At 47.4% G+C, this 13,979-nt stretch overlaps 1 protein-coding gene across 1 annotated transcript in view; it reads right to left on the reverse strand.

The window, feature by feature from the left end:
* Positions 1-1,467: 1,467 nt before the first annotated feature.
* LOC113193555 (sperm motility kinase 3A-like) overlaps positions 1,468-13,979 on the reverse strand; it is a 47,470-nt gene continuing 34,958 nt past the window's right edge. Inside the window, exons 4-5 of the mRNA XM_026404183.2 lie at positions 11,637-12,000; positions 1,468-2,978 (exon numbers count right to left, since the gene is read on the reverse strand). Of these exons, the coding sequence (XP_026259968.1) occupies positions 2,196-2,978; positions 11,637-11,660 (807 nt within the window). The 5' untranslated portion in view covers positions 11,661-12,000 and the 3' untranslated portion in view covers positions 1,468-2,195. The remainder of the gene's footprint in view (positions 2,979-11,636; positions 12,001-13,979) is intronic.

Raw genomic sequence — 13,979 nt, forward strand, 5'->3', positions numbered from 1 at the left:
ACTTGTTAAGAAAGCAGGTGGTAGAGTGCAAGAAAAGATAAGATAGCCAGCTATTTAGGTCCTGCAGTGGCTTGAATTTAAAAATGACACTTTCTTTTTTTCAGTCTCACACCAGTTTTGGATAATCACCTCTGTAGCTTACATTTCAGATGCAAACCTTGGAGAGAGGGGGAGGTGAGGGTGTGGGGGAGAGATATCTGATAGAAGGCTAACAAGGGAGAGCTACTCTTTTGAGCTTGAGAGGGAAAGCCCCATAAGTAGGACATTTTCACTATTTTTCTTTAGTAAAATCAGTCTCTTGAGTGGGATGTTATACTTTTTGTTTACTCTGGAGACCTTTTTCCATTCCTGCAGTTGGTAATGAGTCCAGGTTTGGATGCAGACATCTCTTTTTCCAACTGTGATTAGGTTGGCAGCAGAAGAAAATGAGACACTTTTTCTGAGCATATGTGGGTCAAACTATCCCAATTTTTCAGTATTCAGGCTAGTGGTGAACCTGGCATACTATTGAGAATGAAGTTCCCATCTGAGTGCATCTTGTTGGGATGTCTCTCTAGAAGAGCTTCTAATGGCCAGCAAACCCATCTCTTACTACCTTGCTCTGAATTTGTTGCTGCCGCACCAGTGAGAATGAACAAAGTCCCAGGTTGCCATATGACAATGACCCTGAAGAATTTAGACTCAGCAGCATGACTGAACTCCTCCTGCCACCATTCAGCTTTTAAATGTGATGACCTACAGGGGAAAAAACTGACCTGTGGTGGGGAATATTCCCCCTGCTCTATGGGCTAAAGAACTTCTAGAGGAAAAGGGGAACATCTAGTGGTTATTAGATGCTTAATGTTCTTTTCTCAGAGGAGTGAATTGAAAATGCTGCCCTTTTTACAGCCAAAGAATCTCCTAAAAACAGAAACAATGGAGAAAATCCCTAAAGCTTGTAAGGGATTAATATGTGAACACAGGGAACCTAGGCATGTCCTTACGAACCATGCCATGTAAAATGTTCCTTTCTCAACAGCTAGAGTCTGATCAGATGAAGTGTGATAGGGGAGTGGAGGGGAGGGTTTGGGAGGAGTGAGTGTGGGGGAGTGCATTTTGGCCCCTTCGGAAGTGTATGTCACTGGGGCATTTGCCTAGCACCACTTGATTGACCAGTTACCCCAAGATGCACTATTAGGGCTGTTGGGAGATGGCTGCAACCTGTCATCCCCACATACTTTATGGAAGGGCATGAAGACCAGGAAAAGGATTCCTTCTGGCCAAAGCAACCAGCTCAAAGTGAATCAGGTACCCACTGGCTCAAGGGGAGCATCTCCATCTATACTCTGTCATGGTGAGGGAATCCCCATTTACATTGGCTTTAGGCAAGTGAGTCCCCACGAACCCTGGCTTAAGGTGAGCAAGTATATACAGTGAGCAGGAAAGGGAGGCACAGTGGTCCAGGTCTTAGAGAGGATGGCTGCTGGGCTCTGGCTCCTGCTGTGAGGCCTCTAAAAAAAAAACAAACAACAACAAAAAAATTTGCCTTTTAAAAATCTTAGAAACATCAATTTTATTATACAATTTGTGAAAAAAAATTAAGAATAAGTTTCTCTGAAAACATGGGAGAAAGGACAAAGGGCAGGGCAGGAGGAAGTGTCCCAGAGAAGAGTCTCTATGATGTGCTTCACATGTGGGAGCAGAGGAATCTTCTGGTGGATGCAGATGCTCTCCTGCCTGGAATCCATGTGGAGAAGCCTGAGCCAGTTAGCACACCCCACTCCCACACCATAATGTCAACATCCACACAGCTCAGGGTCTTCTGGCTGTCTGTCAGTTCTGTCCATCTAGGCTGGGCATTTCCACTGGAGCCACTCTGTTTCTGGACACTGGCCGCCAGAAGCAGGGTATACAGCAGAGATGCTGGATGCATTTGGCAATCTTACTCCTTTCCCTCTTCCAACCCTGGCTACTGTCTCAGAGTTGCCCATGGAGGTCCTATGGGAGGATGAGTGGCTGGGCACAGGGTCATGCTGGGGGGCTAGGCTGGGAGGGGGTGTGTCCACGTGAAGGAGTGGAGAGGGATAGCAGGCACACTGGCACTTCTAGCAGGCTTCTGCAGGAATTGCTTGGCCTCCTCAGGCTACTTCTTCTCACAGGGAAAGGGAAGGGCAGGCTCACTACAACACTTGTTGGGGCTGGGCAATGGTTGGGCTTCACCTGGAATGTGCAGGACTCCTTCTGGGTTCTCTGGCACTTAAGGATGAGGTATGTTGCCATTCTGTTATTGAATTTCCTACATTGCCATGGATACCCAGGTATTTTAATGGTCGCAACCCATGTTGATCATGGTTTTCAAAAATTGCAGGATCTAGGAGTTTGAGGAGTGCCTCAGGAGGAGGACTGGGTGAAGTTTCCTCACCCTGGGTCAGCCATGGGTGCTTCATTACATAGTCTATGGTGGGCCTCTGCATGGGATCCACTGTGAGTACCTCACAGAGGGAGCTCTGGGGTCCCTCGGAGACATGTGGGGGAATGTCATATGTTCCCTGCTTGATCAGCTTCTTCACCTCCCTATTACTGCTTGCCTCAAAAGAGCATTTTCCTGTGAGCATAGCATAGAGAAGGAGACCCAGGCTCCAGATATCTGCCTGTGGGCCCTTATATTCCTTCTCCTGAATGATTTCAGGGGCAACATGGAGGACAGTGCCAAAGAACTTCTTCAGCTTCTTCCCAGCTGTGAATCTGGTGCTCAGGTCAAAGTCGATGAATGTGATGTTGCTGCCAGCATCCACCCCCATATTCTCTGGCTTCAAGTCAAGGTGCACAATGCCCTTCTGGTGGAAATACTGCATGGCATGCACAATCTGCCTGAACAGTCTGTGGGCCTCCTCATCCTGCATGCCATCATTTTGTAGGATGAGGTCCATTAGCTGTCCCCCACCTGTATGCTCCATGATAAGGTAGATATATTCGTTGGTAGATATATTCTCCATGACCTGAAAGAGGTGGATCACGTTTGGGTGGTCCAAGCCCGCCATCACATCTGGTTCAGATGGGAAGGGGAAGTTCGAGGCTACTTTTGCCAAGACCTTCACCGCATCCTCTGTCCCAGAAAGGAGATGGTGGCAAGTTTCACCTCAGCAAAGCCCCCTTCCCCAATGTTCTGCAGGACCATATAATGGTCCGTGAAGGTGGGCTCACAGCAGGAGTCCTACCCCTTGAGCATTACACTGCTCTGACTACTCATCCTAAACTGGAACAAGGATGCTAGCTTAAAAACAAAAAACAGGGGCTGGGGTTGTGGCTCAATGGTAGAGCGCTCTCCTAACATGTGTGAGGCACTGGGTTCAATCCTCAGCACCACATAAAAAAATAAATAAACAAAACAAAGGTATTGTGTTCATCTACAACTAAACCAAAACCAAAACCAAAACCAAACCCCCCAAAAACCAACCAACCAACCAAACAACTAGAAAAGCAAAAACAAAACAAAAAAAACCCCAAATCAAAAAACCCAATATCCAAAGACCACAACCACCAGTCAGCAACCATCAACCACCACCCACCACCAAATGTGCTAACTATCTGGGAGTCTGACAGGTCACCATCAAGAGCTTCCTATACTTATGGACCAAAAAACCCAGCTGTAGCCACTCTCTTAAATACTATAGTTTGAAACTCACTCACAATGGCTCCAGGCACACCTAGGCACAACCCCCAGTGGTCATTGCACTTTTGGGCCTCCAGGACCTTTTCCACTTTCATAAGAATAATAATAAAGGACTTGTTGGGAAAAGGTATAACGGCAGCCACACCCCTAAAAAAACCCCAACATGGCGCCTGAGGAACTTCTCTTCCTGCCTCCTCCTTTCCCACGGGTGCCAAAAACTCCCGCCGGCGCCAATATTCAAATCTTGCTGGCGGAGAACCTTAGCCCCAATAAGAATAGTTTTGTGGGCTCCAGAACTGACATCTGGAAGAACTTACCAATAAACGGGTGACCCATCATTTACCTAAGCCCTGCCACCTCTCCTTAGATCTATATAAGCCCTCACGTCGCTTCTTCTTTCACTGGTGCTGAAACTTGGGAGACGGGTGAGCTCATTTTAACAGAGCCCCGTCTCTGGCTCTGCCGAGACATGTTGCCCTCATCCGCCTTTTCATACGCTGGCTCCTTACACCCACCACTGATCGGGCTTAGGTAAATTCCCCTCCTGGTTCGTCACCCTCTTCGGGCTACAGCAGGAACTGCGACTGTGATCGTGCGGCACACTCCTGAAGCCCGATAGAGAGACCCCACCCCACTAAGGTCTTTATGGCTGCAGTGGACTCTCTGATGACCTGTTCTCCTTTTGGGGAGTGAGGCTTCTAAGTGCAGGCGAGAGACCCCTCTGTTTCTTCCTTCTCCTCCTTCTGTAACCAGTAAATCCTAGTACTAGGTTCTCTGTGGCCTCCGGCTATTGCCTCCCACTTTTTGCCTCCCAAGAGTTGCAGTTCGGGTGGTGACCCTCACTGCCTCCCGTTTCCTGGCTCTTTCTAGAGTCTCTGTGATCCCCAAAGTCCTAAAAGGGGATGCCCTTAGCCCTTGCTGATCCTTCTGGCCCGAAGATTCTCTCTCTCTCTCTCCATCTCTTTCTGTGACCATGGGTGCCTCCTCGTCTATACCTGAAACCTCCCTCTCAAATGTATAATAAAAAATCTGACCACACTCTCTTTCACACCAGATATCAAACCCAAATTTCTGATCAAATTCTGTACCCAAGATTGGCCTATATATCCTCTGGATAATGGCAATCATTGGCCTCCAGAAGGCTCATTAGATCCAAATCTTCTCCAGGACCTTTTTAACTACTGCCAGCGTCTGAAAAAGATTCCCTGAGTTGAAGGTCTCGTACAGCACCCTGCTCTCTGCTCCTCCTGTTCTCCCTCTCAAGTCCTCCTTGCTTGCAAACCCCTCCTCCTTCCTCTACTTCTGCTCCTGACCTCGCGGACTCTTCCTCATTTGACCCGGCAGACGAACCCCCACCTTATCCCTCAGCCCCACCTGCTTCTCCCCTCCTGCCATCCCCTCCTCTTCCTCTGCCTGATCCCATGGATCCTCAGCCTTCCGTTTCATCCCCTTCCCCTCCGCCCTCTTCCGCCACCGCCTCCGTGGAGACATCCCCTTCCCCTCCCTCTTCTTCCTGCCCATCGCCGACCGCCTCTTTCAGTCCTCCTGTTACCAGGTCTAAGGGACCCCTTCCCGCTCCCATGACGATTGCACCTCTTCGTGAGGTTGCTGGTCCCAAGGGTGTTATCAGAGTACATGTGCCCTTCTCCATGTCCGATCTTACTCAGCTAGAGAGGAAGTTAGGCTCATTCACCACTGACCTCACCACTTACATTTGGGAGTTTCAATGGGTCCTGCAAGCATATAGCCTCACTCATCACGACATTTACATGCTTCTGGCCAATACACTTCTCCCTGAGGAAAGGCGACAGGTCTGGGAACTAGACCAGGCCCATGCTGATGAGAATCATAGAATCAAACTCAACCACCCTACGGGCCCACATGCTGTCCTGGAGCAGGATCCTCTATGGGATTATAACACCCTTGGAGCCTTACAGTCTCGTGACCTTTTTGCATCCTGCCTCTTGTCGGGCCTGAAGAAGGCTGCCCGCAAGGTCATTAATTTTCAAAAAGTGTATAAGGTCATTCAGAAGAAGAAAGAAACACCTTCAGAATTCCTGGATAGACTAACCAAGGCCCTCCAACAGTACACAAACCTTGACCCAGAAACCCCTGATGGTCGTCATGTTTTAATGACATATTTCCTGGCCCAAAGCTACCCTGACATTAAAGCCAACCTTAAGAAGCTTGAACAGGGTCCTGCTACTCCTCAGACCGAAATCCTTGTGGTTGCTTTCAAGGTTTTCCATGGTAGGGAGGACGAAAGCGAACGCTGCAGGCAGAAGGCCGAAATCGCCAAATTCCAAATGTTGGCCCAGGTCATTCAGGGAAGGTCATCACTCCTGATAAGACGCCCCCTGGAGCTTGCTTCAAATGTGGTAAGGAGGGACATTGGGCTAAGGCTTGTCCTTCACCGAGGACACCGTCCACCCCCTGCCCAAAATGACACAAGAGGGGGCGCACTGGGGGTCAGACTGTCCAACAACCCGGAGGGGAGGTTGGTCAGCCACCCCACAACCCCAGCCTCTCCTGGGCTTGGCAGAGGAGGATTGACAGAGTCCTGGGCCTTCCCTCCCGACTATTACCATCAAGAAGCAAGAGTCTAGGGTCACCTTCCTGGTGGATGGACGCTCCATTACCTTCCTCTTGGATACTGGTGCCACTTTTTCGGTCTTGAGGGAGTACTGGGTTCCTACCACACCCTAGAAAACTCCCTCCTATTGTCGGAGTAGGAGGTAAACAGATTTTCCCTCGGCAACCCTCCCCCGCTTATCATGTTATATGCAGGGAGCTCTTTTGTCCTTCACACACTCCTTTCTTGTTATGACCCATTGCCCCATTCCCCTTCTTGGAAGGGACATACTCTCACTATTGAAGGTCACCATTCACATATCACCCCACACCTCCCCCACCTCTCATTTCCTCATGATGTTCCTAGGGACAGATACACCTCTTTTACACATTCTCCCACAACTATCTAAACCAGTTAACCCTGAGGTTTGGGACACAACTACACCCTCTATGGCTAAGTGCAGTCCTATTCATATTGTCTTATGGGACACTTCAAGATATATTAATCAACCACAATATTCTCTTACAACCATAGCCCTCCTCAGATTAGAACCCATCATCCAGGATTTATTACAGAAGGGGTATCTTAGGCCTACACACTCTCCTTTCAAAACTCCCATTCTGGCAGTTAGGAAACCTAATGGGTCCTACAGACTGGTCCAAGACCTTCGCCTCATCAACTCCTCTGTAGTCCCCATTCACCCGCTAGTGCCCAACCCCTATACCCTTCTCTCTCAGATCCCTGCTATTACTACCCACTTCTCAGTCCTAGATTTAAAGGATGCTTTCTTTTCTATTCCCTTGTCCTCAGAATCTTAGGATATCTTTGCTTTTATGTGGACTGATCCTCACACCTGCCATTCTCGTCAGCTTACCGGGACCGTCCTTCCACAGGGATTCAGGGATAGTCCCCATCTCTTTGGCCAAGTTCTTGCCCAGGACCTCACATCTTTCCACCCTACCTGTCCTGACTCTACCCTCCTTCAATATGTCGATGATCTTCTTTTATGTAGTCCCTCTTGGGAACACTCTCAATCCCACACTGCCCAGCTTCTCAATTTCCTAGCAGATAAGGGGTATAGGGTGTCTCCCCACAAGGCCCAGGTTTCCCAGTCTACTGTCACCTACCTTGGTTTTTGCCTTGCACTGGGAAAAAAGGAAATAACACTGGATAGGAGGAAACTCCTCTCTAATCTTCCGGTGCCTCATACGAAAGCCGAAATACTATCATTCCTAGGACTAGCAGGATATTTTAGGGCCTGGATCCCAAATTATTCTCTTCTAGCCAAACCCCTGTATGACCTAGCAAAGGGACCCCCTGGTGAACCTCTTGCCTCCTCCTCCCCATCACTTCCGCAGACTTCAGCAACTCCTCTTAAAGGCACCCGCCCTTCACCTTCCCGATCTTTCAAGACCATTTCATCTATATGTCCATGAAAAACGGGGATAGGCACTTGGGGTTTTGGGTCAAACTTATGGGCCTACATTTGCACCTGTGGCATATCTATCCAAGCAATTACATCCTACTGCCCGTGGGCCCCTTGCTTTAGAGCTCTGGCTGCTGGACAAATCTTACACAAAGAAGCCTCTAAGCTGACTTTCGGGGCCCTTTAACTATCCACTCCCCACATCATTTGAAGGATCTTTTAGCTTATAAGGGCCTTCAAACCCTTCCTCCATCCAGAGTTTTGTCACTTCTCACTTCCTTTCTGGAAAACCCCAATATTACGTTCCCCCTGCCCTGCACTGAACCCTGCCTCCCTACTCCCAACAACCTCCACACCTGACGCACCAGTTCATAATTGCTTGGAAACCTTGGATAATTTCCTCCCCTGTCATTCTTCCATTTCTGAGGGACCACTCACCAAGCCCTACCTTATCTGGTTTACTGATGGCAGTTCCTTTAGGCAAAATGGCACTCATTATTCTGGATACACCATTGTTTCGGCTACTAAGATTATAGAAGCCAAAGCTCTGCCTCCAGGAACCACCAACCAGTAAGCTGAACTTGTAGCAGCCACTCGTGCCTGCCTTCTAGCGCAGGGCAAATCCCTCACCCTTTATACTGACTCAAAATATGTCTTCCATATTCTATTATCCCATGCTACAATCTGGAAGGAGCAAGGTCTACTTACCACCAAAGGTAATGCGATCACTAATTCGGCTCTTATAACCAATTTGATAGAGGCTTCCCACTTACCCACCCAGTTGGGAGTTGTCCATTGTAGGTCTCATCAGAAGGACAACTTTCTTGTTGCTGAGGGCAATGCCAAAGCTGACCAGGCAGCACGGACGGCTGCTACCATTTCCAATCATGACCCCCCTGGGGGGCATATAATGGTCACTTTAGACTGTCCATCTGAAGCCCCTACTTCTTCCAGTAAGAACAAGGACCTTTTCAAGTTCCTCCATCCTCTATTCCATTCCACTTCTCAGTCCTTGACCCTCTTTTTACAGAGCTTCTTCTCCCTCATCCCCTCTGACAAAGCCATGCTACAGAATATAGCCTTGTCAGATCTGTCAGTGGACTACCCTCACACTCCTTTAAGGCCTAAACTGTTTCCCTCCCACCAAGCCCGGGGACATGTTTCTGCTGCTGACTGGCAGGTAGATTTCACCAACGTGCCCGCAGTACGGTGTACTAAATACCTCCTTGTCTTTGTGGACACTTTCTCTGGTTGGGTTGAGGCATTTCCCACTTCCAATAAAAAGGCTTCCACTGCAGCTTCAATATTACTGACAGAAATCACTCCCAGATTCGGTATGCCCACTTCCTTACAATCTGAAAATGGCCCTGAGTTTATTTCTAGAATCATACAAAAGGTCTCTCAAGCCCTCTCCTTCAAGTGGCATTTCCGCTGTCCATATCGCCCCCAGGCTTCAGAAAAAGTGAAAAGGGTAAATCGGACTCTGAAGGAAGTTCTTACCAAATTGAGAATGGAATTAAACTTAGACTGGGTCAAGCTCCTTCCCTTGGCCTTGCTTCGGATCAGAGCTCTCCCTAAGAAACCATCTTTACTGTCTCCCTTTGAGATAATGTATGGAAGACCTCTTATACCACCTGGGTTGGTTGTTTCACAGGGACCTCTCTTACGAGATTTGTCTTTGCCTCTCTCGTTTCATCTCGCTCAGAACTCTGGAAATATCAGGAGTGGCTTCTCCCGGACCCAGACTCCTCTCCAAACACTCCTCCCTTAACACCTGGGAGTTTAGTCTATTATAATACCTTGGAGGAGAAAGGGCCTCTTGCCCCAAAATGGGAAGGCCCCCATCCGGTCATTCTCTGTACCCTCACTGCCGCCAAACTCTCCTTACCAGACAACCGTCTTACCCCCTGGATTCACATTTCTAGGTTGAAGCCATACCATCAAGAAGTCTCATCGACTGACGACAGGACCATCTCAGGGGAACTCCAAGAGTCACTTCCTGAACCTCCCCTTTACTCCTGCTCTCCACACCCATCTCATCCCTTTAAGTTGAGGAACACTCGGAACCCAATTCCTCTAAAAGAAGGCACAATGAGCTCTCCCAACACTCTAGCTCTCTTTGTTTATTTTCTGTGCTCTGTTGGGACTGGTCTTCACCTTCCTCTCCTACCATGTACCAATTCATCCTTCAGGAACGATACTCAGAACACAGCATGCAGAAGGTCCGCACAATCAATGTAAATACTTGCTTCATCCACAACTGCACCTCTGTTTCCCTAAAACTGACACCTTCCAGGTTCTTCGATCCAGGTAGCTATGATGATCCTTTCATTTGCTTTCTTTTTGATCAGATTGAAAATTATTGCCGCCAGTGGCCAGAGGTTTATAATGGGTGTCCTTACTGGTCATGCATAATTCATTATACAAATCGTAAGGCCAGGATTCAGACTGGATTCCTTAAACGGCATGGGCAACATGCGAAACCAACCTCATGGTACACTTTAACTATATCTGACCCCAAAGACCAATGATGGGAATATACTGAGTTTACTGTCTACCCTCGGATAAGTGCAGCCAAACCCATAGGATGTATGACTATTTCCTGCTCCCTGATAATGCCACCTAAGGCAACCATCCAGGTAATTGAACACATCAAGGAGTCAGAATCAAAGCTTCAAGATCTTATCGATAGCCCATCCAAAGGGGATTCAGAACCTTCAACCCCCTCAGGCCCCCCCTCCCTCATGGCTTAATTTGCTATACCAAACCCTCCGATTATTAAACTCCACCCTCTTTCTGTGCCCACTTCTCAGTGCTTCCTCTGTGCTTCACTCAGTCATCTGCTTCTAGCAGCAGTCCCATTAGCGGCAAGAAATATTTCAGCAAAAACCTATAATTTCTCAAAGAAAGGACAACCCCTACATGTGGCACGCATCCCACAGTGGGAAAGTTATTCCACCAATGCTTCATTCCCTTTCATCTGTTTCTACCCGCCAACAATGAATCCTTTACCCATTTGTGCCTTGAGCTATAGCACCCCATCGAGCCCTGCGTTTATGCAACCTGGACATTTCCTCTGGTGTAACGTGTCTTTAAGTACCTCAACGACCAATGTCTCTGGCACCTGTTTCTAGGTTACTGTAGTTCCTCAGCTGTCTTTGTACACTTCTGCCGAATTCTGACAACTGGTCCCACCTTCCCGCACCCGTAGGGCAGTCTTTCTGCTGGTTCTGGTAGGCCTCACTTTAACAACCTCAGTGGTGAGTCTTGGACTCTCTGGTGGAGCTATAGGTCATGCTCTATGGGCATCCAATGACCTTCAACAAAAACTGCAAGAAGTGTTCGATACCACTGCTGAATCTCTGGGCTCCTTGCAGCGGCAGGTTATTTCATTGGCACAGGTGGCTTTACAGAACCGAAGGGCGATTGATCTCCTCACTGCAGAAAAAGGGGGTACATGCCTGTTCCTCATAGAGGAATGTTGCTACTATGTTAATGAGTCTGGGCTAATAGAAAAGAATGTTGTTAAATTGCAGGAATTATCGACCCAATTGCTCAAACCCACCTCCCCTAATCCCATAACGGGGTTCTTCCAATCCTCTCTCGCCACATACTTGCTACCTTTCTTGGGGCCCCTTATTGGGATGCTCCTTTTTTGCTCTCTCTTGCCCTGTATAACGAAGTTCCTTCAAACCCAATTACAGAAAATTTCTAATCAAACTTTCAACCAGCTTCTGCTTAGGCATTACCAGCCTCTGATGACCAATGAACCCCCAACAACTTCAAGAGAGCTCACTCAGTGCTGAAGCTTACTACCAGGCACGATGGAATGTAACGGACATCGGACAGCGGGAGACAATGAGCGCAGAGGATCTCTTAGTCTGCCATCCTGTATTTTTGAGCCTTTATGTCCTTTTAAGCCTTCTCATGGCCCTCGGCCTCTTCTCTGTCAGTCCCCCAACATGGAACTCCTGCCAAAAACTGACCTTTGAGTTAATTTTTATCTTCATCCTGTTTTTGTTTGCTCTGATCTTCTTCAGGTGCTGGTGACACCATGTCGAGGCAACGCTTCCAATACTTCCTAGAATCTCTGTTACAAGACCAGTGGCTGATACCAACAATCTCCTCCATCCAGGACTGGTTCGATGCCATCGATGACTTGTGGCTTCAAGGAACCTTTATAGACTTCACCCCTACCAATGTAGCTGTCTATAGTCACTGGGTTTTATTTCTGGTTGCCTTGGTATCCCCAGACCTGCCCCCGAACATTCCTCCACTTCCCCTTTCTAGGTCCCACGCCGCCCCCGCACAGTAGGAAGCAGCCAGATTTGACCAACGACGCCCCAGTTCCTAAGAAAACAAAAAGGGAGGAATGTTGGGAAAAGGTATTATGGCAGCCACATCCCAAAAAAACCCCAACATGGCACCTGAGGAGCTTCTCTTCCTGCCTTCCCCTTTCCCGCTGGCACCCAAAACTCCCGCTGGCGCCAATTCTCCTGCCGGCACCAATATTCAAATCTCGCTGGTGGGGAACCTTAGCCCCAATAAGAACTAATTTCGTGGGCTCTGGAACTGACATCTGGAAGAACTTACCAATAAACAGGTGATCCATCATTTACCTAAGCCCTGCCACCTCTCCTTAGATCTATATAAGCCCACAGCCTTTTGTAATAAAGTGGAACTCCTCCAGTAATTTGTCTCACATCGCTTCTTCTTTCAGGACTCTGGAAGATTTTTTGCTTTAATGGGTTATGGAGACTGATGTTTACTTGTTTAGAATTTAAAATTTGTAGGATAATTCAGCAGTCTTTTCATTTTGAATCTGAAAATCTAGAATCACTTTTGTAATCTGTAATGAGCTTTGAAAGAGCTCATCATATCTAGGCTCAAGGTTTCTGCTTCTTTGCTGCCCTGAATGGAGCAGCTTTCCTCCACTGGGTCCTTGCCCCATGGTGGAATACCTCCCCTTGGGGATAGCAATGGAGTCACCTATTTAAGAACTGAGACCTCTGGAACTGTTAGCCCCAGAGAAGCTTTTCCTCTAGTTTGTTCTTGTTGGGGGTCTTGGTCAAAGAGAGAGAAAAAAGGCTAATTAAAACAGCCATACATCACTGTGTCCAGCTGGAAAAATGCGTGTGTGTGTGTGTGTGTGTGTGTGTGTGTGTGTGTATGATGTTGAATCAGGTCCTTGAACACACTGGAGAAGCTCTATAATGTGCACATCCCATCCCTAGGGTTGGAGCTTCCTGGCCTAACCTCAATCCTGTTACAATGAGGCCGAACTGTCAACAGGAATTTTGGAGGGATACAGTCAAACCACAGCACATGATAAATAAGAGTCCAGGGGGCAGGTCCTTATTATATGTGCCCTGTGTAAAGGGAGTCTTTTAGGTTGCACTGAAGGATATTAGATAGGAACTCAGATCTTGATAAAGACAGAAAGAGGTCCCATATTCATGACAATCATAAAAGCTAGTGCTACTTTTATTTTCTACATGTAAGACAATAATGTATCAAAACACCCAATTTTATTCTATGTCATCAAATAATTATCATATATAACACTGTAACATGAGTAACCGAAGGGGAGGAGTTGGAGAGATACAGCAGCCACATCTGTACACAACTGAAGTCATGCTGTTATAGATTCACATCAGAATGGCATCTATTTCTCATGTTAAATGGAACCCCATAGGAACCACAAAGAAAGGCTTGTACAGCATACTCAAAATGAGAGGTAAGAGTATTGAAATATTTTACTGCAATCATGAATAAATAGGAGGAAAGATAATCAAATAACCAAAGCAAGTCCCAATGAATCAAAGCTTGTGCTGTTCTCCTTATCCTTATAAGGATACAAGGCACACTGAACCAAGGGCCAATGCTGTTGTCCTTATAAGGGCACAAGCCAAGCTGAAACAGCTCCCCCCACCCACAATCTCCTTATAGGACACAAACCACACACTCCCCTGGATGACACTCCCCTGAGAGGATTGGGCCCACAGCTGGTGCCCCTGGGAATGGGGATGTCTTGTCCCTTAAAGATTTTTAGGTTTCCTTTCATCTCATGCCTAAATGACCAAAAGGCAGGAAAAGAGCATCAACGAGGTATTGCTTGTGTTGGAAAGTGAGACCTTTCTACTAACCTGGAGGTGTTAGGAATTGGTGGATGGGGAAGTGCTATCTAGTTATTTCTTTTTCTTTGATAATCAGCTACCTGTCTTTTTCCCCTTTCTCAGGTGGTTGGCAGATGGTTGGTAGACAGGCTGGCTAGCTGGGAATTACTAGAGAAATGTCTGGTACATATAATAAATTGTAACTGTATATTT

Source organism: Urocitellus parryii, chromosome 9 (assembly GCF_045843805.1).
Source record: "Urocitellus parryii isolate mUroPar1 chromosome 9, mUroPar1.hap1, whole genome shotgun sequence".
Classification (NCBI taxonomy): Eukaryota; Metazoa; Chordata; class Mammalia; order Rodentia; family Sciuridae; genus Urocitellus; species Urocitellus parryii.